This window comes from Mandrillus leucophaeus, unplaced genomic scaffold, assembly GCF_000951045.1.
Source record: "Mandrillus leucophaeus isolate KB7577 unplaced genomic scaffold, Mleu.le_1.0 Scaffold464, whole genome shotgun sequence".
Classification (NCBI taxonomy): domain Eukaryota; kingdom Metazoa; phylum Chordata; class Mammalia; order Primates; family Cercopithecidae; genus Mandrillus; species Mandrillus leucophaeus.
Genome location: NW_012104965.1, coordinates 1,097,652 through 1,122,685, shown reverse-complemented (window position 1 = coordinate 1,122,685; position 25,034 = coordinate 1,097,652). Strand labels below are relative to the sequence as shown.

The following is a 25,034-nucleotide window of genomic DNA, read 5'->3' as shown; positions in this document are numbered from 1 at the left end:
AGCTCTGAGCTTTCTGTCTGGCTTAGGCGTATTAGTAGGAAGCATGATCTATAAAAAGTCATGATTGTAAGAGATGGTTCAGGGTTTTGATGAGGGCAGCAAGGAAAAATACTTGGTAAGGAGATGAATGTGTTTTCTCTTTAGTGAAATTTTAAAAATTCTGAAGCTGCAGTATAACAAGCAGTGAGGTGGGGAAAATTCATAGCTGGTCAGTGACTAGAATGTGCTGGCCTGGCCAACACTGATTGTTTATCTTAGCTAGAGATTACTATAAAGTAAGAAACTGGATTTTATACCTCTTCCTTCATTCTAGGTTTATCTTAATGTACGCCACAGTACTCTGCACGCAGTATAATTCTGCTCTTACAACTACAATAGTTGGCTGTATTAAGGTAAGTAGAAAAACTACTGTTATCTTTTTGGTACCTGCGTTATTTGAAAATTGTTCCTTTAAGATAAGAGTCTGGCAATGGCCTTAAGACCCAAATCGTTATTTCCTCACATAACTGTCTTAATTTGACAAATTGTGGTGATAGTTTCTGAAACAGTCTTTAAGAATGCAGGGAGGGATAGTCTCTACTTGGAGGCAGCTTAGCTCCGAAGAGCATGGGAAAAGGAAAATGTACTATCTGAATAGAGGAAGGAATAGAATTAGGTCTGTTTCTGACAGGGCAGGTTAATAGCTTGGTAATGATAAGCCTGTCCGTTTAACCCCCAGTGAGAACTACTGTGTTCTCTGCCTCACTGAGATCTGGCTGTTTTGTAGGGAAAGGATGCTGGCCAGAAACTAATTGGGAGAGTTTTCCTATGCCTGAGCCAAACCTTAAATGGCTCACTTTTGAAAGCTGCGTCTGACATTTCCAGTGATCTTATTTCCTCCTGATCCATTTTATTTGAGGGAGACTAATTTGTCTTCAGCCAGGAGAACCAAGTTGACTCGAATATTGAGCTAAAGTTGGTGGCTTGAAGCCTGAGGCCTCTTCCATCTGACTCTGTGATTCCAGTGCTTTATGATTCAAGGGGCCGCAGCTTGTCTGAATTCCAAATGAATTAGCCAAGTGGGCCTGCTTCCTTAAAAAGGCAAGACCGAGAGATTTAGATCCTTAATGTTTGGGGAAAAGAGGGCCATTACCCTTGTGCCTTCCTTTCTGATGCCCCAGTACTCAGTGAGGGAAGGGGTTTCAGAGGTCAAGTTTTTACTGCTCTGCTGTTTATCTTTGTAGTTTCAATAGAGTGGTGCCCACCTGATCTCATTTTAGAAACTAGATTGGGTTAAAACTCCAGAAAGTCTGTGGTTTCAAATCATGAAATTGGACTGTTTGTTGTGAATAGAATTCCAAATTATATAACAGGTCAACAGTGTGAATTTGTTTCGAAAGCTAGAGACATTCCATATGCCAGGCTGACTGAGACAGCTTTAGGCCCCTCCCCCAAATTAGCTCTGGCTGTGTTTTGGTTTTGTAAAGTGAATGCTTCAAAGGCAAAGTAGATGGCTTGCCTCTTCAGTATAAGAGCAGTGAGAATGTGAGAAATAGGCCATGTTTTTAGCTAAGGAGAGGGATGATGCAGGAAAGCCTATGTTTAATTTTAATAAGTAAACCTATTTGCCTGGAATTTCTTAGTGTACTTTATCATTATCAACATGGGATACAAATAGTCATTCTTACTTACATAAAGTTTATACTTTCCTTTTGATACATGTTTCTCCTCACAGTAGTCCAAGAATTCCATGGATTTACTCATTCCGGGGTGTTTAATTTTACTTACAAACTCCACAGGGAGGCAAAAACTGAATTGTCTGATTAGTTTACTACTGCTGTTGCTTCCTACTGGTGCAGGGTATCGCTGTTGAAGGATGGCTTGCACATGCGGACAGATGGGAATCGCTGATACCCTTGCAGGGTCGAAGTCTCACAGGACACAGTGGAGCTTCTGTCATTAGCGTCCCAGTCGTAACCCATTTAGCTCAGCCATTCCTCCTACAAGAGGCTTTAAGCTTCCTTCTGTGCTTGAGAATCCCCTGCAAATCCTTAGGGTCAGCATTCCTTTTTCTCTAAAGGATGGTGGGAAAATCACTTAGGATAACTCGTTAAAAGTAGAAATTCCAAGGCCTACCCAGATAGACTCAGTCAGAATCTCTAGAGTAAAGCTTAGAAATGTTTATGTTTAACAAGGTTGCCAGGCAGTTGTCAGGTATACTAAAGTTTGAGAATTGCAGTCTTAGTTTTGACCTATTGTGACTCTTCTGTGCTTCCTGATAATTTCTTTTTTGAAGACGTTGGTGTCTTTTCTTGATAACCAGCCTTGCTTAGGATACCCTAATATATACCTACAGGTTTTCCAACTTCTGATTTCGAGCGGCATGGGTTGGATTCTGTCCCCTTCATTTCTGAAGTTCCTTGGGCAACTTACATAATGAATCCCTGGATCTCTGTATTCAAATGAGGTCCTATTATCCACTTTCCTAAGTTGGTCTGCTAGCCTTGTTTATTGTTACATGATACTTAATTTTATTTTTTCCCTTCAAATAATAGGAAAATCCTTTCTAAGGCAACCTCCTGTCTTCGAGGCTGACATAATTTTGAAGGTTCTCTCAAAAGGTGTTTTATTAGAAAAATAATTTTGAAGTTTCTTTTTGGCCTTTTTCACTGTGTCATTTTACTTTGTGTCTCATAGGCCTAATCTAGAGGCCTGTGAGAAATAGAGAAATATATTTTGGGGTAAAATATTTTAATTTCCTTCAGTCCTCACTTTAAAACTTCCAAAAGTTTTATATATTAAAAGCCATTTGGGCCAGAGGTCATTTGAGATAGACAAAGAAGTGAGAAAACAAATTTAGGTAAGCAGAAAAGAGTAAATTTAAATACATTGTCCTATATCTTTTTTTGGTCATAGTCCTAAGAATGGATTAGTTTAAACATTTGTGTCCCATTTTAGGAGGTGGCATTGTAGATACACTAGGCCTCTATGTATGATGAAGGCAAACAGATCTTTAATAGGAGGTGTTTTTGTGGAAACAGAAGAAAAAAACTAAGGTTAATGTCTGGAGTAGTATATAGAGTTTTGTAGAGTCCTTGAAGTATCTTCAGATTGCAGTGGCAATCTGACAGACTTTACTGGATTATAGTTCAAATCACTATTGAAATAGTGAACTTTCTGAGTAGTGTATACATCAGTAGGCATGAAGGCTGTTTGTGTGTAACTTGTGATTTTTCCTGAAGTTTAAGTTGTCGAGTTTCAGTTTATAGGGCTTTAAGAAAAGTACAGTTTTAACTTGCAGTGACTTAAAGTCAAAAATGGAAGAAAAATTTGAAAATGTTAGTTTGGAAACCTGTATCCAGGAAAGAATTTAGGTTTTAGTCTAAATATTAGAGAAGTAATAAAAACAACAGTGAATGAGGCTAGAATCTAATTTAAACAGGTGTGCTATAGTTTTATTTGAAACATATTTTTTTCTCTAGTCTCCCATTTTTACCAAAGATAAATCATACAGGATCAATTTATTTGTAAAATAAGTTTAAGTCTTATTATACTTGGCCTGCTGATTTGTATAAAGTGTAGTAAGAATAGCGATTGGCCATATAGGCTCTTTTTAGATTAGTTTTGTTGGAACTTTTAAATAAGGAATCTTAGATTATTAGACCTTTAACAGCCTCAAGGCCAGGAAGCTAAGCCAAGGATTTGCCACCAGACTCTAATACCTGTAACAAATTGGGTGAATCTTTCTCCTTTTGATATCATAAAATAACTTGAGGTCCCTTGGCCTGTCAGAAAGTTACATTTTTTGTTTATCACAGGTCAGGAAGCTTGTAAAGGAACTCTGTAGACAAGGGTCTTTTTATTGACTTTATAAAGTCAACTTTAATTTCTTAAAGTGGTCTGGTTGCATCTGAAAATACGTTATTTTAGTCACAGCCTTGGTAAAATAACCAGTGTCTCTAACTGTGTCCTGTTACAAAGAAAACAGATGTGTATTGAACTTACCTAAACAATTATATTCTGATAAGTTAAGAATATTTATAAATAGTTTTTAAATTTGGAGAAATTAGAAAGATACATGTTTTAAATTTGTTCACAAAGTATATTTTACTCAATTGTTGTAAATTATAAGTAGTTTAAAAGAAAAAAAAGTTTTTTGACTCTGGCAAACACAGCATTTTTTTTAAAGTCATAAAAATTACTTTAGTCTTTTACTAATGTAATTCCATGTAATTAATTCTTATTCTGCTGGATGTTAGGTTAGCAATCCTCATGAATATATCAGTTTTTTATCTAGAGTACTGAAAGTTTTCACCTAGTCTAATGGTCTGATCAATAAAGTTACCAGAAACCTGTATTTACAACTACTTATCAGAGTCTTTTTTATTAATTTCTCTGAAGAAAAAGCAAATTTTGGACTCTACCCGATTGTAAACTGCATTTTGAGAAGAATCAAAGTAAAACAATAATTGTCAATGGACAACAAAAGTCTTAGAATAGTTATACAATTGACAAGGAAATTTGGTTATTTCACTGGCATATACCAATTTAACATAATCATAATTATTACTGATAATATATGTGAAGACATTTCAAATCTTTAGGAATCTCATAGAGATTTAGAACATATGTTAATAACACATTTATATAAATATAACGCAGAGAAAGTTAAGCACCATTTTTTAAATGATTTCCATTTGATTTTAACATACTGAATAAGGCTAATATGTTTCTCTTGGACTTCTAGGGGCCCTATTATCTAAAAAGTTAGTTTGAGGTAAAAAAAAAAACTGAATTTGAAATTTTGATTTGGGGAAATATGTCAGATATCAAAGGTTTAAAACAAGATTATAGGCCACTAAAATATATCATTTATTTAGTCAACGTGATAATTTAAAGATTTTAAAAAGCAAAACCTTTTACTCTTGGTAGAGACTTATAAGACATAATAAAGACACCATGAGTTATACTGAATCTGTTTGTCCCTCTCCCCCTCTTTGTTTTTTGTAGTTTATTTAGAAGGTAAATAAAATTTTAAAAATTATTTTTTATTAATACTACATGAAAAATTTGTTTAAAAGAGAAAACTGCCCGGGCTTGGTGGCCCACGTCTTTAATTCCAGCACTTTGGGAGGCCAAGGTAGGGGGATCACTTGAGGCCAGGAATTTTAGACCAGCCTGGCCAACACAGTGAAATGCTGTTTCTACCAAAAAAAATAAAAATTAGCTGAGCATGGTGGCGTGCACCTGTAGTCCCAGCTACTTGGGAGGCTGAGGCAGGAGAATCACTTGAATCCATGTGGCAGAGGTTGCAGTTAGCTGAGATCGCACCAGTGCACCCCAGCCTGGGCAACACAGTGAGATCCTGTCTCAAAAAAAAAACAGAGAAAATTAGATTTTATTTTTGTATTAGTGTATTATTAATGTTAATTTTAATAAAACCTTGTAAATAAATCTATTTAATTTTAATTAGTTTAACCACAAGATTTTTATATGTTTTTAAATAGCCTCTTTAAACATTTTAAAAAATATTTATTTTTACTTTTTTAATTAAAAACTTTTTAAATGTTTATACTAGGCAATATCTTTTTATTTTTACAAAAACATATTTTTATGTTTTTTTATAACCTTTATGAAAAACACATTTTCCTTTTTGAATATACTTTGCATATTGAATTGTTTATTTTAATATCTAGTTTATGTATTTTAATTATGATAGTATCTCTTAGTAATTCTTATTTTTAGTGAAAAAACCTAGGAAATAAGTAATTTTAACTATATGTAGAGTGCAAAACAAAGAATAGAGCTGTGAACACAATGCCTGGAAGAGTTAATCCTTAGTATGGCCAAGAGACATGGTTGGGCTAGGGAGGACAGGGCCTGGGTGTTGTCCCTAGACCTCACCATGGTTGTTTGCCTAGACATTAGAATCTAAAGTCTCAAATTTACAGACATAAGCTCACAGATAAATTAAGCAAACATTAAAAATATTATAGAAGTAACAGTTCTGTGACTTTAAAACATTTAGTAGAGCCAGTATAAACCTGTCTGATCAATCCAACCAGGACAAAAAAAAAAAATCTGACTTAAAATTTGAAGACATTTTAATTTTATTTTACTAATAATTTTTAAACTTTTAATTTATTAAGGATTACTAAAATCATGTGAACTTGAAAATTATTTGTGCTTATTTAATTTATGAGTACTAACTTATAAGTTAATTTGATATGTAGACAGTATATATACACATAGACATGTATATATAAAAATATAGATGGACACAAATAAAGAGTTTATAGCTTTGGTTTTAAAATTTTAGCCATAAGACCAGTAAAACTCACTAGTTTAAAGGAAAGTTGGATTTAAACTTTGTCTTTGTAAGTGAAAAAGATTGAAGTGCATCTGTCTCACATGGCCCAAGCCCTTATTGTGTTTTAGAGAAAATAGGGTAGTAAATTATGTTTTATAGTATGGAGAGAGAATTTATATTTTTTAAAAGGAGTTTGAATGGTTAGTGGAAGATTAAAAATGGATGTCAAGGTAACAGAATTATAGGAACTTACAGGATTTTATAAGGGCACTAATTTTATTTAGAGGGGCATTGTAAAATTTAGTCTGTTTTTTAACTGGATCACTGAGCTCAAGGCAGGGCCCATTAAGGAACAGGGTCAACGAAGTATCTGTACTTTTTAGGGCCTAATAATTAAAATATGCGGAAAGTAGGCACTGTTGAAAGGCAGAACATACAGAGCTTTAAAACTTTAGAATTTTACTTTTACATTGAATCCCACATCCCCAGAAAGAAAAATGCCATAAAACCAGGTTATGCAATGCCTGTATAGTGTACTTTGATACAAAGACATTTTTTAAAGTATTTAAACTACATCTTTTAAATCTAAACTCACAAAGAAACAAGTAGTCTCTTGTAGTAATAATTGTTTACTGTAAACAGCTGTTACCAGTCACCTCTAAAACTGTAGCTCTTATGGTGGTGATGACTCACCACTCATCACACACACAAAGGTCACTTTCTCCCACAGTACAAGAGAGGGGGTAGATGGCATCCTTTTTTGTGTTTCTTAAGGGATCTCAATCATTAGAAGTCCCCTCTAGATTCTTTTATGTAGTACCAAAGACAGCAAAGAGGAGGAAGGAGGAATAGGAAGGAATAAGAGTAAATGGGAGAGAAATATATATTTTTTGAGACAGGGTCTCACTCTGTTACCCAGGCTTAAGTATAGTGGCACAATCATGGCTCACTGCAGTCTCGACCTCCCGGGCTCAGTTGATCCCCCCATCTTAGCCTCCTGAGTAACTGGGACTACAGACATCTGCCACTGTGCCTGGCCAACTTTTATTTTATTTTATTTTTTTATAGAAACAGGGTTTTGCCATGTTGCCCAGGTTAGTCTTGAACTCCTGGGTTCAAGTGATTTGCTCACCTCTGCTTCCCAAAGTACTGGGATTACAGGTGTGAGCCTCTGTGCCTGGCCCAATTTCTAAGAAAGGAATTAAAATATAAGAGTCTAACTTTAAAAAAATAATTTAAAAAAAAGTTTTAGTCTACTGAAAAAAAATTTAAGAACAGGAGATATCTATCTCTCTCTCTCTCTCTCCAGGATATATGTTCTTAAATTATATATGTATGTATAATTTGAACATCAGGTTTTAATTAAGCTGGCTTTTAACCACAAAGCTCTTTTTAAAAAATCTTTTTAAAATCTATTACCAGATTTTAGCTGGGGGGACAAACAGATATTTTTGCCTTTTGAATTTTTTTTATTGAAGATACCCTCGCAAGTGAAACTAGTAAGACTTAACCAAAGTTATGACTTAACTAAGGATGCACTTGGCATTTTTAAAGAGGTGGATGGTACGTACCCCAAAAAGTCAAAGTCACATGAATATTGAGCCAAAAGGGGCCGATTCTCTGACCAGGAATTGAACCCAGGCTGTGGTGGTGAATTGCCAGCCATGAGGTACAGCACCCTTTACTGTGAATCCCACTGGGGATCTAAAGCAGGGAGTGTGAGCTTACAAAGGATTTTAACTTTGTTTTAGGTCAGATTTTTGCTCCTTTAATTTTGTCAAGAGAATTTTTAAGACTAACCATGACACTATTATGTGTCTTTAAAAAAAAAAGTGACCTTCTCGTCAATTGTTTAGAATAAGAGATCTCTTAAAATTTTTTTTTCTTTTAATTTGGGAGTCTAATTTAAAGGATCCATCTTTTGACTGTTGAATTTTTAATGGTGTACTTATTTTAATAGTGACTCAATCTAATAGTCTCTTTATGGAAAACCCAGGATGTAATTTTTTAGGTTTAGAAATGTTTTCTTGGAGAGGGCATAGAAGAGCCTACTATCCCAAAGTTCCCATGCCCCGCCCCCACAAAAAAAATGTATTGCCAAGAATAGGCTCAGATAGTGAAAGGTTCTAATTATCATGGATGGTCTCCAATAACCCACAAATATATGGGGTCCCACCAGTCACAGACCTGTTAATCTGTGACAGTGGGTAGGCCCTCATAGGATTGGACTTTTTTCGTACTAAGCAGGCAACAAAGGACAAAAGCCCCTTGTAGATGAGACTTTTTATGACAGACTCTCCTAAGAGCTTGACACATTTGGAACAAAATCTTGGGTTTCTAGCCATTTTTAGACTGGCCACGTGACATGACTCAAAAGTCATGCCCCAAGATGGCAGAGACCAAGAGAGAGTGTGCTTCCACTTGATCAGAAGTCAAGCTTTCCAGGGCATAAAATGACAAGAGAGAACCTCAAGCAGTACCCTAATTTTTATGACAGCAACACAGACAAAGATAAAGGAAAAGACTATTTTGAGGAAGAAAGGAATCAAACAATTTGAATATTCATGCCACAGGTACCAAAAGCTACAACCAAGACTCGTCACACAAATCTTTTTCTCCCATTAATCAAGATTGGGGCTCGGTGGCTCTATAGGTGGGCATGGTGCCTCAACTCCTGTAATCTCAGCACTTTGAGAGGCTGAGGCAGGTGGACTGCGTGAGCTCAGGAGCTCAAGACCAGCCTCAGCAATATGGTAAACTTCATCGCTACCAAAAATACAAAAAATTAGCCAGCGGTCCCAGCTGCTTGGGAGGCTTAGGTGGGATGATTACTTGAGCCTGGGTTGCAGAGGTTGCAGTGAGCTGAGATTGTGCCACTGCACTCCAACCTGAGAGACAGAGGGAGACCTGATGGCAAAAAATACAAAAAGATTCTGGAGAGGAAAGAGGAAACAGTGATTTTTTTTTTTTTTTTAAACCATCCACTTGATCAGATTCCACAGGGAGAAAGAGGTCTGGAGCCTGGCTGGTAAGAAATTTTTATCTTATGCTGGCTGATGAGGTCCTGGATTATCTTTGCTGCAGCTTCCAAAAGAGCAGAACAGCTTTGGTGACCCTGCTTACTGTGTCAAAACTGTAGGGACCAAGGGAAAATTTGCTTAAAAATCAGCTCACTAGAGACAGACTAGTAAAATAAAAGGTATCTAATTTATTAATGTGCATATGGAGAATATTGCAGAGTGACCACGTAACCTCCCAGGGGGGTGTAGAAGCTTATATACTATCTTGAAGTTAGAGAAAGAATGGGGGCTTAGACTGGGCAAAATAGGTTATAGGAGGGACAGAAGGCTTGGCTAGCAAAAGTGGTCTTGTTATACAGATGAAACCTCACGGGTAGCAGCCCTTGGAGACAATAGATGATAAATGCTTTTTTAGACCTTGAAAGGTGTCAGACTCTCAATTAATGTTTCCTAGATCTGGACAAGGGGAGGCCTGGCTGCAGTCAGTGTAGATTTTTCTACAAATGTAAATTTCCCTCACAAAAGACAGCTTTGCAGAGCTACTTCTTTTTGCTAACTTTCTGACAGCTATCTTAATTACTGTATGTTAAAGAAATATATTTGGGGGTAAAATATTTTGATTTCCTGCAACTCCAAATCTGAAATCCAAAATGCTTGCTCCAGAATCTAAAACTTTTTGAATGCCGACATGATATTCAAGGGAAATAATCATTGAAGCATTTGGATTTTTGAATTTGAGATATTCCACTGGCAAGTGTAATGGAAATATTACAAAATCTGAAATCTGAAATATTTCTAGTCCTGAGTATTTGGGACCTGATAAGGGATATTCAGCCTCTAGTTTAAATTTTAGAAACTTATTTTTTGTTTTTATGGTCTTAGGATAATTAAAAGGGAGCCAGAAGATGTTTGCACCTGGGAGTGTCAGAAGTGATTTTAGGTATAATACCTTTGAGATGACTTCCCATGTGTTTTCTTAAGATACCAAGGAAGATTCCTCTAAAAACAGTCATTATATTGGTAAAGTCCCCACCATTCCCTTTTTTCCATTTTAGAAGAGGCAAAGATACTTTAGGTTCTGGGGGTACATGTGCAGGTTTGTTACATGGGTAAATTGTGTGTCACTGAGGCCTGGTGCACAGACCATCCTGTCACCTAGGTAGTGAGCATAGTACTCAACAGGTAGTCTTCCAGCTCACACCCCCCTTTTACCCTCCCACCTCAAGCAGCCCCCAGTGTCTGTTGCTCCCATCTTTGTATCCATGTATATCCAGTGTTTAGCTCCCACTTTCAAGTGAGAGCAGGTGGTGGTTGGTTTTCTGTTCCTGTGTTAGTTTGCTTAGGATAATGGCCTCCTGCTGCAACCATGTTCCTGCAAAGGATATGATTTCATTCTTTTTTGTGGCTGCATTGTATTCCATGATGCTTATGTACCACATTTTCTTAATCCAGTCCATCATTAATGGGCATCGTGGTTGACTGCATGTCTTTGCTATTAGGAATAATGCTGCAGTGAACGTAAGAGTACATGTGTCTCTTTGGTAGAACAATTTATTTTCCTTTGGTGATATAACCCAGTAGTGGGATTGCTGAGTCAAATGGTAGTTCTGTTTTAAGTTCTTTGATAAATGTCCACACTGCTTTCCACAGTGGCTGAACTAAATTTACATTCTCCCCAACAGTGTATAAATAAGCATTCCCCTTTCTTCCCAGCGTCACCAATATCTGTTGTTTTTTGACTTTTTAATAATAGACATTCTGACTGATATGAGATGGTATCACATTGTAGTTTTGATTTGTGTTTCTCTGATGATTAGTGATGAGCCTTTTTTCATATATTTATTTGCTGCATGTATGTTTTCTTTTGAGAAATATCTGTTCATGTCTTTTGCCCGTCAGTGGTGTTATTTGTGTTTGTTGAATTAGGTTGCTTATCAATTCTGGATATTAGACCTTTGTCCAATGCATAGTTTGTGAATATTTTCTCCCATTCTATTGGTAGTATTCTTTAGTATTGGCAAAAGCATTTATCTTCTGGGGAAATAGATTGGGAAGAGGTTAATGTCACTGTTTTCTTAATAGTGTTCTTCCTTATACTATACTCTTATTAGGATTGGTGGGTTTTCGTTGTTTGTCTTTTATTTGTTTTTGTATTTTAAGGACAGATATTTGGATGAATTTTATATGTATTTAAGAAACTCCGTTAAACCTGTGTAACAGTATATTACTATTTTTATTTTTAGAATATATTAATAACTTATATTGGAATGGTCTTTGGTGGAGATTATATTTTCACGTGGACAAACTTCATTGGTTTAAATATCAGGTAAGTAAAACAATTTAAATTGAAAGATCGGGATTGGATATTCAAATAATGTCACAATAAGGTTAGGCTATTAAATTAATGGAAAATTTATTCATTATTAAACATACATGGAGTGCCTTCTATGTGCTAGATATTTAATGTCTCTACATAATGCTTTTTAAGAAGCGGGGAGAGGTCGGGCATAGTGGCTCATACCTATAATCCCAACACTTTGGGAGGCTGAGGTGGACAGATTGCTTGAGCCCGGGATTTTGAGACTAGTCTGGGCAACATTGTGAAACTCTGTCTCTACAAAAAAATACCAAAATTACCTGGGTGTGGTGGTGCATGTCTGTAGTCCCAGCTACTTGAGAGGCTGAGGTGGGAGGATCACTTAAGCCCAGGAGGTCAAGGCTGCAGTGAGCTGTGATTACACTGCATTCCAGCCTAAAATAAATAAATAAATAAAATTAAAAAAAATAAAAGTGGAGGGTGGAGAAAATGCTTCTATATTCTATTTAGAGTATTAGGGAATCTTTTCTAGAAGTTGAACTCCCTTTGTTTAGCCTTGAAAGCACTCTATTATGCTAGCTGGCAGTGCAGTGTTCTCTAGAAATATAGGGCTAAAGAAGAATAACATAACCACAATTATTTGATGTGTGTCTGACCTCAGACGTATTACTACCTTTCTTTAGACCTTACATGTCTTCATCAGTGAGGGGGTTACTTGTATTGTTTGAAAGATCTTTTTCAGTTCTTGAATTTTGAATCCCATTGTTTTAAATATTCTTTACATGCCTAAAAATGATCAAATTTCTGTTTGGGCCAGACCTCTGTCTTCAAGTCAGACTTGTCTAGTTAACAGTCCACTTGACACCTCCTGATGACGTCTAAAACTGAACTGTTTATTTCCTTCAAAGTCTGTGCTACCCATCATCTCTATCATCTTAGTTGATGGAGACTCCATCCTTCTAGCTACCTGGTTCAAAAATCTTGGCATTATCCTTGACTTTTCTATCTCATGTCTAATATCCAGTGTGTTAGCAAATTTTGTTGGCTTTACCTTCAGAAACTATCCAACAGAAGATCTCTTGTCACTATTAGCATTGCTTTCATCCTCAGCTAAGCTACATTGTTGCCCTAGTCTTACACAGTTTTATCCCTGGTTTGACTCATCCACCTCCCTCTCCTGCTGTCAGTTCTCAACAGGGTAGGCAGTTCATTCTTTGCAAAAGGTAAGTCTGAATATGTCATTCTTTTAATGCTCCCATACTCCCCGCCCCATGACTATTGAAGTTCCAAAGTCCTTACAAGGCCCTACTAGATCTAGCCCCTGTTTACTTCTCCAACTTTAGCCACTGCTTCTCTTCTTCTCCCTTACTCTACTTCATCCATATAGACCACCTTGCTGTTCCTCTAGGATGTTTGGTGTGCTCCCTCTTTAGGACCTTTGGACTGAATATTTTCTCTGCCTGGAATATACTGCCAGATATTTGCGTGGCTAACTTTTATGCCTGTAAGTTTTTCCTCAGATGTTATCTTCTCAAGGAAATCTACCTGGACCAAACAAAAACATGAAGGTGGAAATGCAGTTGTTGGATGAGGGCTGGGGAGAATGGGCAGTAGGCACTCCAGTGTGGTTAGTGTAAGAGGGATTTCACAAGGATAATTCTGGAAAAGTAGGTCAGTAACCGAGTGTGAGGTGCCTCTCAAATGTCTCATAACGGAGGAAGAATGAGTGCCCAACTTGGAAGACATTCTGTGAGATACCAATAGACTGCAGATGGTAGAGGTTGGGTCAAAACTTGCTTACGTGCCATACAGTTAAGATCTAGTTAGGATGATCAAAAACAGAAAAGCCTTGAGGATGAAGAGAAGCAGCAATTGCCAAAACCCCTTTCATCTTTTTACTGTTCACTGATATTAGCCCCCGGTGTACCTTAGCGTTTTGACTTTTACGTCTCTTGGGTGGCCACTGCATGCTACTTAACCTTGTGAAATGATCTATTGTCTCATATAATTGAAGTATATAATTTAATGTATGTTAATATACATATAGCATAACATCTAACATATAATATATAATAACATAACATATATAACATATTAATATTATATTATAACATTGTCATATAATTAAATTATATAATGTAATTCCTATGTCAATCCTGTAAGAATGGTATTATAATCTCCATTTCACAGGTGTGAGGGAACTGAGGTTCTGAGGGGCTAAGTAACTTGCCCCACATCATAGAGCTTTGTAAGTGGCAGCGTGCACACAGTTAGATTCTCTTTATTCAACGCAATGACATCTTTGTGTTTCTCTCTGTTCAGATTGGAAACCTTTGAAAGATGGTAGATACAGAGGCAGACAGCTCTGCTGTATTTAGCTGGTGAGAAAGAAAATGGGAAAAGTCTTCCTAAAAGTTGCTGTATGGAGAGTGAAGATGGGTGTCCTTGGTCATTGTGGGAAGAATGTACCCAGAAACCCAGTTTCAGTTATTTGGCAGGAATTTTGTTTGTTAGGAAATAGCGGTATAAGGCAAACTCTTGGTTCATAAGTTTTGATGTAGATTGGCTTATTTGACATATAGAAGGCAGGGTCTAATCTGGGAGGCAGAGGTACCTGCCTAGACACATGAACAGACATGTCAGTGATGAGATATGAAAGAGGCAGCCTGGACATTAGGACTGTTGTTCCCTGGCCACAGGGTCGCTATACTGAAAGCATTTTTAGTGTATATTTTTGGAATGGATATCTCATTGTTGGGGGCGAATGAATATGTCCATGACTATAGGTTTAGGAGAAGTAGACTGTTTGCATTGCTTTTGAAGATCAAAAGTGGATCAGAGCAGATCAAGTGGATTTAATAGATTCAATAGATTTGGAAGCAGTTTAGCACATTCCAGTCAGATTTGCGGTATTCTAACAAGGCTCCTGTCTCAGGAACTGTAGCTTTGTGTTTTTCTTCTGGTTGTCTCCCAGCTGTGTCTGCCACAGCAGGTCTCTGTGAGTTAAGATTTGGTAGTGCCACTTTGGGAGGCCGAGGCAGGCAGATCATAAGGTCAAGAGATTGAAACCACCCTGGCCAACATGGTGATACCCCCATCTCTACTAAAAATACAAAAATTAGTTGGGCGTGTTGGGGTGCGCCTGTAGTCCCAGCTACTCAGAGGCTGAGGCAGGAGAATCGCTTGAACCCTGGAGGAAGGAGGTTGCAGTGAGCCGAGATGGCACCACTGCACTCCAGCCTGACAACAACAACAAAAAAAGAGTTGGTAGTGCTATTGTTTGAAGAGTAGACATGAAAATTGCTTGCAAATTTTTTAAACGGCGTAAACCTAGGCTTGCATAATGATTTTACCCTATTTTTAATATGCATGTTTTAACTTTTTAAAAGAAAAATCTTGACCAGTTCTAATACAAGGGGTTCTTCTTTTAAAAAATGAATATTTAGGATGATCTAATGTGTTAACACCAATTTCAGAGTACCAGAAGGTATCAACTTTCATGTGAATATTTATGAGGCCAATAGATTAGTTAAAGGGTCTCTGTTTGAAGTAGTGGAAGATCCTGATTTAGAATCATTTAGTAGTGATGTGTAAAAATTCAGATATAACCCTTCTCCCCTTCAAATCTGGGCTTTTCCTCATTTTCCCTTTCCCTTCCTTCCAGTTTTCCCCTTCCCCAAAGCTGCTAGAGAGCAACTTACATAGTTTCTTCCCAAAGCGTTTACTCATCACTGCGTAACACATAGTATGCTTGCTGAGGAACGTTCAGTTCTCTTCAGGTGGTTCATGAATTGCCCTTTCTGAAAATTATATTTGATAATGATCAAGTCAGTAATAAAGATGAAATTAAAAATATTTTATTGTTGCCTCAAGTTACAACCATGTGGCAATAGTGTGCCCCCTCTTTCATTATGTTACATCTCCTTGCTCTATGGTGTGAATGTTTGTGTTCCCCCAAAATTCGTTTGTTGAACTCTCAACTCCCAAAGTGATGGTATTAGGAGGTAGGGCTTTGGGAGGTGATTAGGTCATGGAGTTGGTGTCCTCATGAATGAGATTAGTGCCCTTATGTAAGATATCCCAGAGCATGATGAGAAGATACTGTCTGTGAACCAGAAAGAGAGCCCTCTCTAGACATTGAACCCGCCTTGGTCTTAGACTTCCCAGCCTCTAGGACTGTGAGAAATAAATTTCTGTTGTTTATAAGCTACCATTTATGGTATTTTGTTACAGCCGCCCAAATGGAGTAAGACGTTTATTATTATAGTACCTTACCTTTTGTCAGCAGGGCATATCCCCTCTGGTCTGTGAGTGTCAGGGCTGACAGGGAAGGTAGGAGAGAAGAGAATGAAGAGATTATTCACATAATCTCATTTAATCCTCAGACAAGCTTAGACAGATAACAGTATTCTTATTTGATGAATACAGAAATGGGTTAATTTGCGCAGGGTCACATAGCTAGTGTAGATTGAACATCTAAGATCCAGAATGCTCCAAAATCTGGAATTTTTGAATGCTAACAGGATGCTCAAAGGAAATGCTCTTTGGAACATTTCAGAATTGGGATTTGGATGCTCGGGCTGGTAAGTATAATGCAGATATTCCAAAATTTGAAATCGTAAATACTTCTGGTCCCAAGCATTTTAGATAAGAGATACTCAACCTATAGTATATTCAGGATTTGAACCAAGACCTAACTGTAGAGTCAATGTTTTTTTCAATACACTGACTATGCTGGGAATATAGGATCTGGAATTATCATTAGGGCTAAGCCTGGAATAAATTCCAGGACATTCTTTGTCTTTTTCTATCCTGTGCTTCCCCAGTATTCCTATCCAGTTTAAATAGGGTTAATATGAACATCAGAGATTGTCTCAACAGGAAAAATAAGAAACATTTTTATTTTTTAGGTGGTTGTGGGAAGGGGAAGCTAGAGAAAGGTAGGATGAAAGAAAGGAGAGGTAGCTCTTCTACTTTGTTTTGGGGTGGGTTTGGAGGCAGAGGGAAATTGACTGTCATGTGGATGGGTGTACATGTGAACCTTAAAGAACTTTTAGCTTCAGTCAAAAAGACTTCAGTAAGCCATCTTCTTGGGTCCAGTCCAGCTACCAGGGAAGTAATCTACTTGAGGTACTAGAAAAACCAGAAAAGTTTCTAGGAGACTCATATCAAATTCCAGAAAAAATTAAATGGGAAAAAGCTGCTAGATGAAGGAAAAGATGAAGCTCTATGAACATTGGCATAAGCTCTATGAACATTGGCATAAGCTCTATGAACATTGGCATAAGAATTGGGTTCATGGCAGGCGCGGTGGCTCACTCCTGCAATCCCAGCTCTTAGGGAGGTAGAGGCGGGAGGATAGCTGAGCCCAGAAGTTCACGACCTGCCTGGGCAATATAGTGAGACCCCATTCTCCACAGAAAGGGGGAAAAAAAAGACCAAAAAAAGTGTAAGAATTGGGTTCATGTGTCCCCTTTCCTCAGGTGGGGTGATGGGGGATACTCAGTTTAGCAGTTACTTACTGTGTTGCTAAAAAGTGCCAGGCCAATTGCAAGAGACTCTGTGCAGCTAAAAGAATTGAGGCCATGGGAAATTAACAAGATGATAAGGACAAAATGAGGATGGATAACTAATATCCAGTGGCACAAGGGTCATAAGGGAGGCAGCAGTTGGAGTGGAGAAAGGCTGACCTGGGTTTTATTCTGGTCTATCATTAGGATGCTTTGTGACCCTGAGCAAGTTATCTTATGACTCTGGGACTTTCCTCATCTATAAAATGGACACCTTGGAGGGATATTGTACCTTGGAGGGATATTGTACCTTGCAAGAATATTGGGAAAATGGAAATGTATATAAAATGTTTGACAGGTAGACTTTAGTAATTTGATTGCTCTTAAGTGCTGTGAGGTGCAGATGAGGAAAAGGAAGAATCTGGTTGGGAAGGTTCAATTGGAAGAGGCTTTATTTTGGGTTGATTGGGGTCTCAGAGAATGGCTAGTATTATGTGAGCATGTGTAGTCAAGAACAAGCGCCAGTGCCTGATCCCGCTTTCTTCCTAGTGGGAACAAGAGCTAGGCATCTCTCACACTCCTCCAGCTGGTCTGGGGCTGATGTCAGAGCCCAGAGGAGAACACAACTAATTTTAAATAAGCAGCAAGTTCATGAGTCAAGTGGTCAGGCAGAAGATGAGGGCCAAATCCAGGGCAGAAAAATTGGAGCCCAGGTTAGGCACCCAGCTGGCTGGAATCCAAGGGAGTCCTGGGTGGCAGTCTCAGTGGAAGAGCCAGGGAAGGCAGGGCAGGAGTGGTCGGATCTGTGAGCTCTTCCAACCTACTTTCCACTTAGTGAATAGGGTAGAAGGCTGTGTATCCTAGGTGAGTTTGAGGTCCCCACAGAGAATGGACCAAGTAATCATTGTCACCAAAGAGTGATCCTTCTTGGTGGGAGGTGCGATGGGTAAGTGAGGGGTACCAGCAACCACCTGTCATAGGCTGAAGGCCCAGCTGATAAGTTCACCACTGTGAACTTGCTTTTAGTCAGAGAAAAACCAGCTCTGTGAATCTCATAGGGTCTGCATATTTAACTAATTTGGGATGCTTCCTATTAATGCCTATTTTTCTAAATGCAAAAAACATACAACTAAAAATGTACCTGTAGTGTCAGCATCCAGCTGTAACCACTGTTAATATTCTTCGTGTGTTCCTCGCAGACTTTTGTCTGTTCTAGTGTGTACCGATGTACATATTCATGTTCATTTAAATAAAATGAGATTAGACAATGCTTGATGTTTTATGATATATTTTCTCATAAAAATTTAAGCTGTCTCTAAAATTTAATATGTCAATGCCTGTTTTTATTTTATACCATTTTAATAGATGTATAGTACTCCATTGTATGAATTTATACAGTTCCCCACTATGAAACTTTACCCTTCATCTAATTTTTTGGTGTAAGTTTTTTTTTTTTTTTTTTTAAACCAAGTAGAGTGTTTACCCTAAAACCCTCCCTTCCTCCATCTCTTATAGTGGTTTTCTGTTTTGCAGCATTGCTGGGAGCCTGGTGTATTCCTATATCACTTTCACTGAAGAGCAGCTGAGCAAACAGTCAGAGGCTAGTAACAAGCTGGACATTAAGGGGAAAGGAGCAGTGTGACCAGAGGATTGCTTCATCTGATATGTAGGCCTAAGTTTTTAATCAACTCAGAACACTGGCAATTCCTACACAGACACTGAGGTGTCTTGATTATGGAGGAAATACCGTTCCATTGCACTTGTACAATCTGAGGATTGATTGCTGCCTTTTAAAATTTTATGATGAGAGAAACTTATAATTGACTCTATTTTAAATATGTTGTTTGAATTAATTTATATCAGACTGGAAAATGTACTGGGCTTTTTAATTTATTTTTCTTCTATGCCGACAGTGAAACATCAGTGTTTTGAAAGTATTTTATTTCATAATTTGATATCCAGGTGTCCCTGAGAGCTGCATATATAATGTTTGCCAACTGGAGCTTCATCATTCAAATTGTTGCTGCATCTGGAGGCAGTTTAGCCTTTTCTCTGCTGGAAATGCAGACAAATATGTGAAATTTCTCTTCTTTGAATTTTATTTCTTATGATTGCATTGTCTTGGTCATATCGTCATTCCATTTGCCAAGGAAAACAACTTTGGCACTATAAAAAGATGTGGGGCTTTGAAGTGTATTGCTGTCTACGTTAGCTTCCCTGACTTTCACAGGATGAGCAGAGTGCATTCCTTGAAAACATGTTCTTTTTTTGTTGTATAGAATGGGGATAATGAAGGGGATGAGAAAGTAGGCCTTTTACTAATTTATTCATCTGTTTGATTTATTGATTCAACTAACATGTTTTAAGTATATGTGCCAGGCATTGTGCTAAATACTGGGGATACAGAGATGTTTGCAGAGGTAGTTGAAACATCTCACTCCTGCCATAGTGACTGAGGTAAGGTTGTGAATTTAGCTCTGTTAAAATCATTCAGAAGATGTCACTAGGAGTAAGTTGTTTCAGCCCTCAAAAGCCGCAAGTCTGTAAATTGGATTAAAAACACCTGCCCTACCTACCCTGCAACAGTGTGAGTTCAAATGCTGCAATGTGAGATGAGGTACAAGTAAAGAGCTGTGTTTTGTAAACTAGTGCAGCTCAGCATTGACTCTCTAAGTAAGAACTGCAGACAGGCAAGTCTGTTTTCCGTTGCCTCCTTCCTTTGGGTTCAGTTGCTCTCTGGATGAATATGATGAGGTCCCACATTTCTGAATTTATTGGTTTGAGGGGAAAGGCTGGTTAGATTCTTCGTATTGTCACTGGTTGGTTTTTCTCTGGCAGTGTCAGTGTTAGAGCTGTCATCTTCTTTCTTAAATGGCATGAGCAATGAGCAAACTTCCCTCCTTTCAACATTCCCACCTACATTATATGCCCCTTGGCTCACTTACTGAGCTTGCCAACTTCTCTCAAAACCATTGCTGCATTTTGGAAGAGCAGGTGTGAATGGGCATTGCCTAAATTGCCTCTTGGGGTAATCTGGAGGGTGGAGATTTTAACTCAAACATAATCCTATGACTTGACTCAGAGATATCCATTGACCTTGAGGATTAGTGTGTTTGCTCAGGCCAGTTGTGCAGCCAGTGTGCAAGAGATTTGGTGCCTTTGCACTAATGCACACACTAGTGTCTACTTCATTGGGTTTGGAATCCACTGGACTCTGTTGACCTAAACAGTTAGGGTTTTGATTTTTTTTTGATTTGAAAATTTATATTGAGATTATTTTCATATTCCTGTCTTTCTCTTTTGGTTTGTCTTTTCTAAAGCCTGGCTGGTGGTGCTCTGTCCCTAGAATTATCCCTGCAGCCAACTCCCAAGTTACAAGCTTCATTAAGAGCCTTAGACTCACTGTTTTCTAGCATCTTCTGACCTGAGAAAATTCCACTGGGAGTAAAGGATATTATCTTGTGTCATATGGGTCTTACTCTCCCTATTTTACCAATGAGAAAACAAAACTCAGAGAAGGATGACTTGCTAATACATCAAACCCATGTCCTTTTTATTGAACTATGACTGCCATTTAATTAATCGCCCTTCCCCTATGAGGGACTTAGGAAACAGATCCTGAGTTCACTTGAGCCCTTTCAAAAAAGCAAGCAGTTGATTGAATTTGGTGTCAGAGAGGAGCATACTTTGCAAATCAGGAAGAGTGACAGGTTACCCTGTCCTGGAACCTTTATCCCACTTCCAGGCTGACTTTAGTTGGTAATGCACTTCTAGCTGTTAATGTTGCCAACACTTCTGGTTTTGCTTAGATATAGTGAAAGGGCATAGTGAGAGCTATTTTTAGTGATTCTTTTCCTTCTGTCAGCAACATGAAGGAGGGACCTTTGAATCATTTTTGTTGTAGAATATTTCTTCATGAAAGGCTTTTGGGTGTGTTTAACAGTTGTTGGGCTAGAGCCCCACCAGGAGTTGAACTGCCTCTTGGGGGTCAGGTTCCCTAGGAGATCTGTCACCTCTTCAGGAGTATTTGAGAAAATTGTATAGTTACAGTTTCACTAAATGCACATGACAGGCTTCTGTGCCTTGGGAGCCCTGGCTTATGCTGAACCTTCTGGCTGACCAGAGCAGTACAGCAGCTTCTGCTTGCTGGATGCCTCCTTCAGCTGCTAACCAGCATTGCAAGATGGAGCAGTGTGAGCAAGCTGGAGACTGAATAGTCTTTTGGAGTTTGTGTTTTGATTTTTGCAGGCATGTTACAATATACTGGTGATTTACCTGGTATTGTGGCACCTCCCAGAATCTGGTTTTTGCCCCATGTTTGATATTTACTAGAAATAAATGCAGAAATTCTTTGTCCTGTTAACTGCCTCCTGGGAGAAAAAGAGGCAATACAGAGTTAACTCCTTAATTTGCCCACGGAGACAGATGAGCTGTGGTGTTCCAAAAGACAAATTCTATGACTAGTGGCTCCTGTTCAATGTAAGTGAGGTCCTCTTTGGCTAATCTGCTTCTAGTCAAGGCTAAATGGATTGGAATAACCCTAGTTGGCCAGGCTACACGTTGCCAGCATGTCCTGTTGAGTTTTATTTGCCCCATGTGGCTGTGGACTTTATGAGTCAATCATTTATAGGCTCCAGTTTGCACCTAGTTTTTTTAAAAAAAGTGCATTTACACGCTTTTGGTAGTCCTGTTTTATCAAGAATCCATGGAGGGTTTTGGTCAGTACAGTTGATGCTGGATCCTCACAGGGAAACAGTGGAGTTTCACATTGAATCGGCTTGAAATGGCACCCCAGGACTTTGGGCCTGCCTTGCTTTACAGCCTCGTTCAGTGAGCAGAGATTTAGTGAGCAGCTGTTGTATGCCAAGCATTTTGCTAAGCTCTGGAAAAAAGATAAACAAGACATGGTTCTTGCTTTCAAGGAGTGTGTAATTCTTTGGCCAGACATGATAACCTGGACCCTGAGTGGGAGAAAGGAGACAGATGAAAGGAGGCTGTGATTTCGTAACCAAGAACTGCCTGCATAGTTATGAGTATCACTGATTTTAGGGGTGCCCCACAGAGCTAAAGCATTTTTTTAATCTGAGATGACTTTCGTAACTCATGTTAATCTTCTAGCTCTGAGATAGCAACACAGCTCTTAGAATTCTGTAAGTAGCCTGAGGCCTCCTCTACTGTACATGTTCTTGTTTTCCCAAAACTGTAAGTTTGGTTTTTCCTATGAACAAGACTGTAATTGATTTTTCTCTCTCTGAGGAAAAATGTTCAGAATAAATGAGATAATGGATATGAAACTACTTAGCACAATGCCTAGTACATATTGGGCACTCAGCAAATGTGGCTACCGTGTCATTATTTCATGGTGAGACTCAAGGCAAAACAAGATTCTTAATTTATGGTCCATAAATGCTAGAGGCTTGGGCAATATGGTATATCCTGAAAAACATGACCCTGTATCTCATTGCCTCTAGAATCCTTAGGTAACAGTTTTTGTTCACTGTCTTTTTTTTAAAAATATCTACTGGACACAATTGTGGCCATTACATGATGCAGGTGATTCTACCTGTTTTTAAAAAAGAACAAAATTGCTTTTATATTGTGATGGTACATTTTAATAAAGGGAAAAAAATTTCCCCCTACTGCCCCTCCTTTTTTTTTTTTTTTTTTTTTTTAAAACAAGGTCTTGCTCTGTCACCAGCCAGGCTGGAGTATAATGGTGTAATCATAGCAGCTCACCACAGTCTCAAACTCCTAGGCTCAAGTGATCCTCCTGCCTTAGCCTGCTAAGTAGCTATGACTATAGGCATGTCCTATTACGCCTGGTTCATTTCTTCCCTTTTTTTTTTTTTTTCCCCCCCAGTAAAGACAGGGTCTCACTCTGTTGCCAGACTGGTCTCAAACTCCTGGCCTCAAGTAACCCTTCTGTCTCAGCCTCCCAAAGTGCTGGGATTACAGGTGTGTGCCACATGTCTGGCCAGGAAAATTATTTTCTATCTTAAAGGAAGATAATTACATTTTAGAGTAGCAATTCAGTTAAATCTTTCTCAGTTTTTCATCTTAAGATGGCTCCTGCAAAGGCCAGCAGCGTTCCTTTTCCCCTCTCTGAATTGAAAGCAGTTGACCCCATGCTGCCCCTGCTTCCAGGCCTGTCTCGGTCGTCATATATTGTGAGTCCCTGGCACCATCACTGTTTTCTAAGCCAGTCTTCTAGGTCTTACTTTCAGGATGCTGCTTCATGGTATGAGGATATAGTTTACAGTGCTGTAGTTTTTTTTTTTAAAGCTTTGTTCTTTGAAAATACTTTTTAAAAAGAAATCTACTGGTTAGATTTATTGTCTCACAAAAATGTTTTTAGAGATTATTTTTTTCACAGGTGTTTTCTTTCTCATGCTGATGATCGACTGATTTTTGTCTACAGGTAACCTCTCAGTATTTTTTCATTTTAGAGTCTATTTACCAAATGACCATTTTAGTGTTAAAAGGTACTGAGGAATTGAGGTATGTAAATCAGGTGACATAAACATGAAAATTATGTGCCTAAATATTTTTGTAATGGTGTAAAATAAATACTTTTTCCTGAAAACAAGTATTAAAATTCCTTTGTAACTGCGTACAGAGACTAATCCAGAGCCAGAAGTCTGACCGTATTTTAGAGGTTGGCATCCTGTTAGTTGATTGAGACCCCGTATGTAGAAAATACTATTTTCTATACAGATGTTTTTATGAATAGTACATAGGACTGAATATCCAGTGTCTTGTGGCATACTTGTGGTAAACTAGAAGGAAAGAAATGCTAATCTTTCTGTTTTCAGGATGTTTCAACTGCATTATCAGGTTTCTAAGCTTCTGAGTAGCTTTACTCATCAAGTAGAGGCATTTTGGTACACGCAGACTCAACAGGGGTGGAAGCATATTAAGGTGTGTCAGAGGGAGAAGCATATTAAACCTTTTTTTAAGAAAAAGATTGTGGTAAAATACACATAAAATATACCATCTTAGACATTTTTAAGTGTACAGTTTAGTAGTGTTACATATATACACATTATTGTTCAACCAATCTCCAGAACGTTTCCTTGCAAAATTAAAACTCCATACCCATTAAACAGAAACTCACCATTTTCCCCTCACCTCAGTCATCAGTAACCACCATTCTTTCTGTTTCTATGAATTTGACTACTCTAGATATTTTATATAAGTGGAATCGTACCATATTTGTCTTTTTGTGGCTGGCTTATTTCACATAGCGTAATGTCCTTCATGTTTTTCCATGTTATAACATATGTCAGAATTTCCTTCCTTCTTAAGGCTGAATAATATTCCATTGTGTGTATACCACGTTGTTGAGCCAGTTTTGTTGATGGGTACTTGGGTTGCTTCTACCTCTTGGCTATTGTGAATAATCCTGCTATGAACATGTACAAATATTTTTCAAGATCCCACTTTTTTGTGTGTGTTTTTTTAGACAGAGTTTCACTCTTGTTGCCCAGGCTGGAGTGCAATGGCACCATCTTGGCTCACTGCAACCTCTCTTCCCGGGTTCAAGCGATTCTCCTGCCTCAGCCTCTGGAGTGACTGGGATTATAGGCATGTACCACCATGCCCATCTAATTTTTGTATTTTTAGTGGAGATAGGGTTTCACCATGTTGGTCAGGCTGGTTTCGAACTCCTGACCTCAGGTGATCCACCCGCCTCGGCCTCCCAAAGTGTTGGAATTACAGGCGTGAGCCACTGTGCCCAGCCAAGATCCTGCTTACTTTTCTTTTGGGTATATACTCAGAAGTGAAATTGCTGTATCATATGGTAATTCTAATTTTTTTGAGAAACCACTCGACTGTTTTCCATTATGGCTGCACCATTTTAGAATCCCACCAAGAGTGCACAAGGGTTCCAGTTTCTC

The 25,034-nt window shown here is 38.2% G+C and overlaps 1 protein-coding gene across 2 annotated transcripts in view; it reads left to right on the top strand.

The window, feature by feature from the left end:
• The window catches only part of SLC35D1 (solute carrier family 35 (UDP-GlcA/UDP-GalNAc transporter), member D1), a 60,564-nt gene extending 36,845 nt beyond the window's left edge, over window positions 1–23,719 (top strand). Inside the window, exons 10-12 of one of the 2 annotated variants that reach the window (XM_011994977.1) lie at window positions 314–392; window positions 11,553–11,635; window positions 18,670–23,719. In XM_011994977.1, the coding sequence (XP_011850367.1) occupies window positions 314–392; window positions 11,553–11,635; window positions 18,670–18,778 (271 nt within the window). In that variant the 3' untranslated portion in view covers window positions 18,779–23,719. Of the gene's footprint in view, window positions 1–313; window positions 393–11,552; window positions 11,636–14,600; window positions 15,516–18,669 lie in introns of those variants that run through there. The other variant, XM_011994976.1, reaches the window with a different exon arrangement.
• Window positions 23,720–25,034: the final 1,315 nt, after the last annotated feature.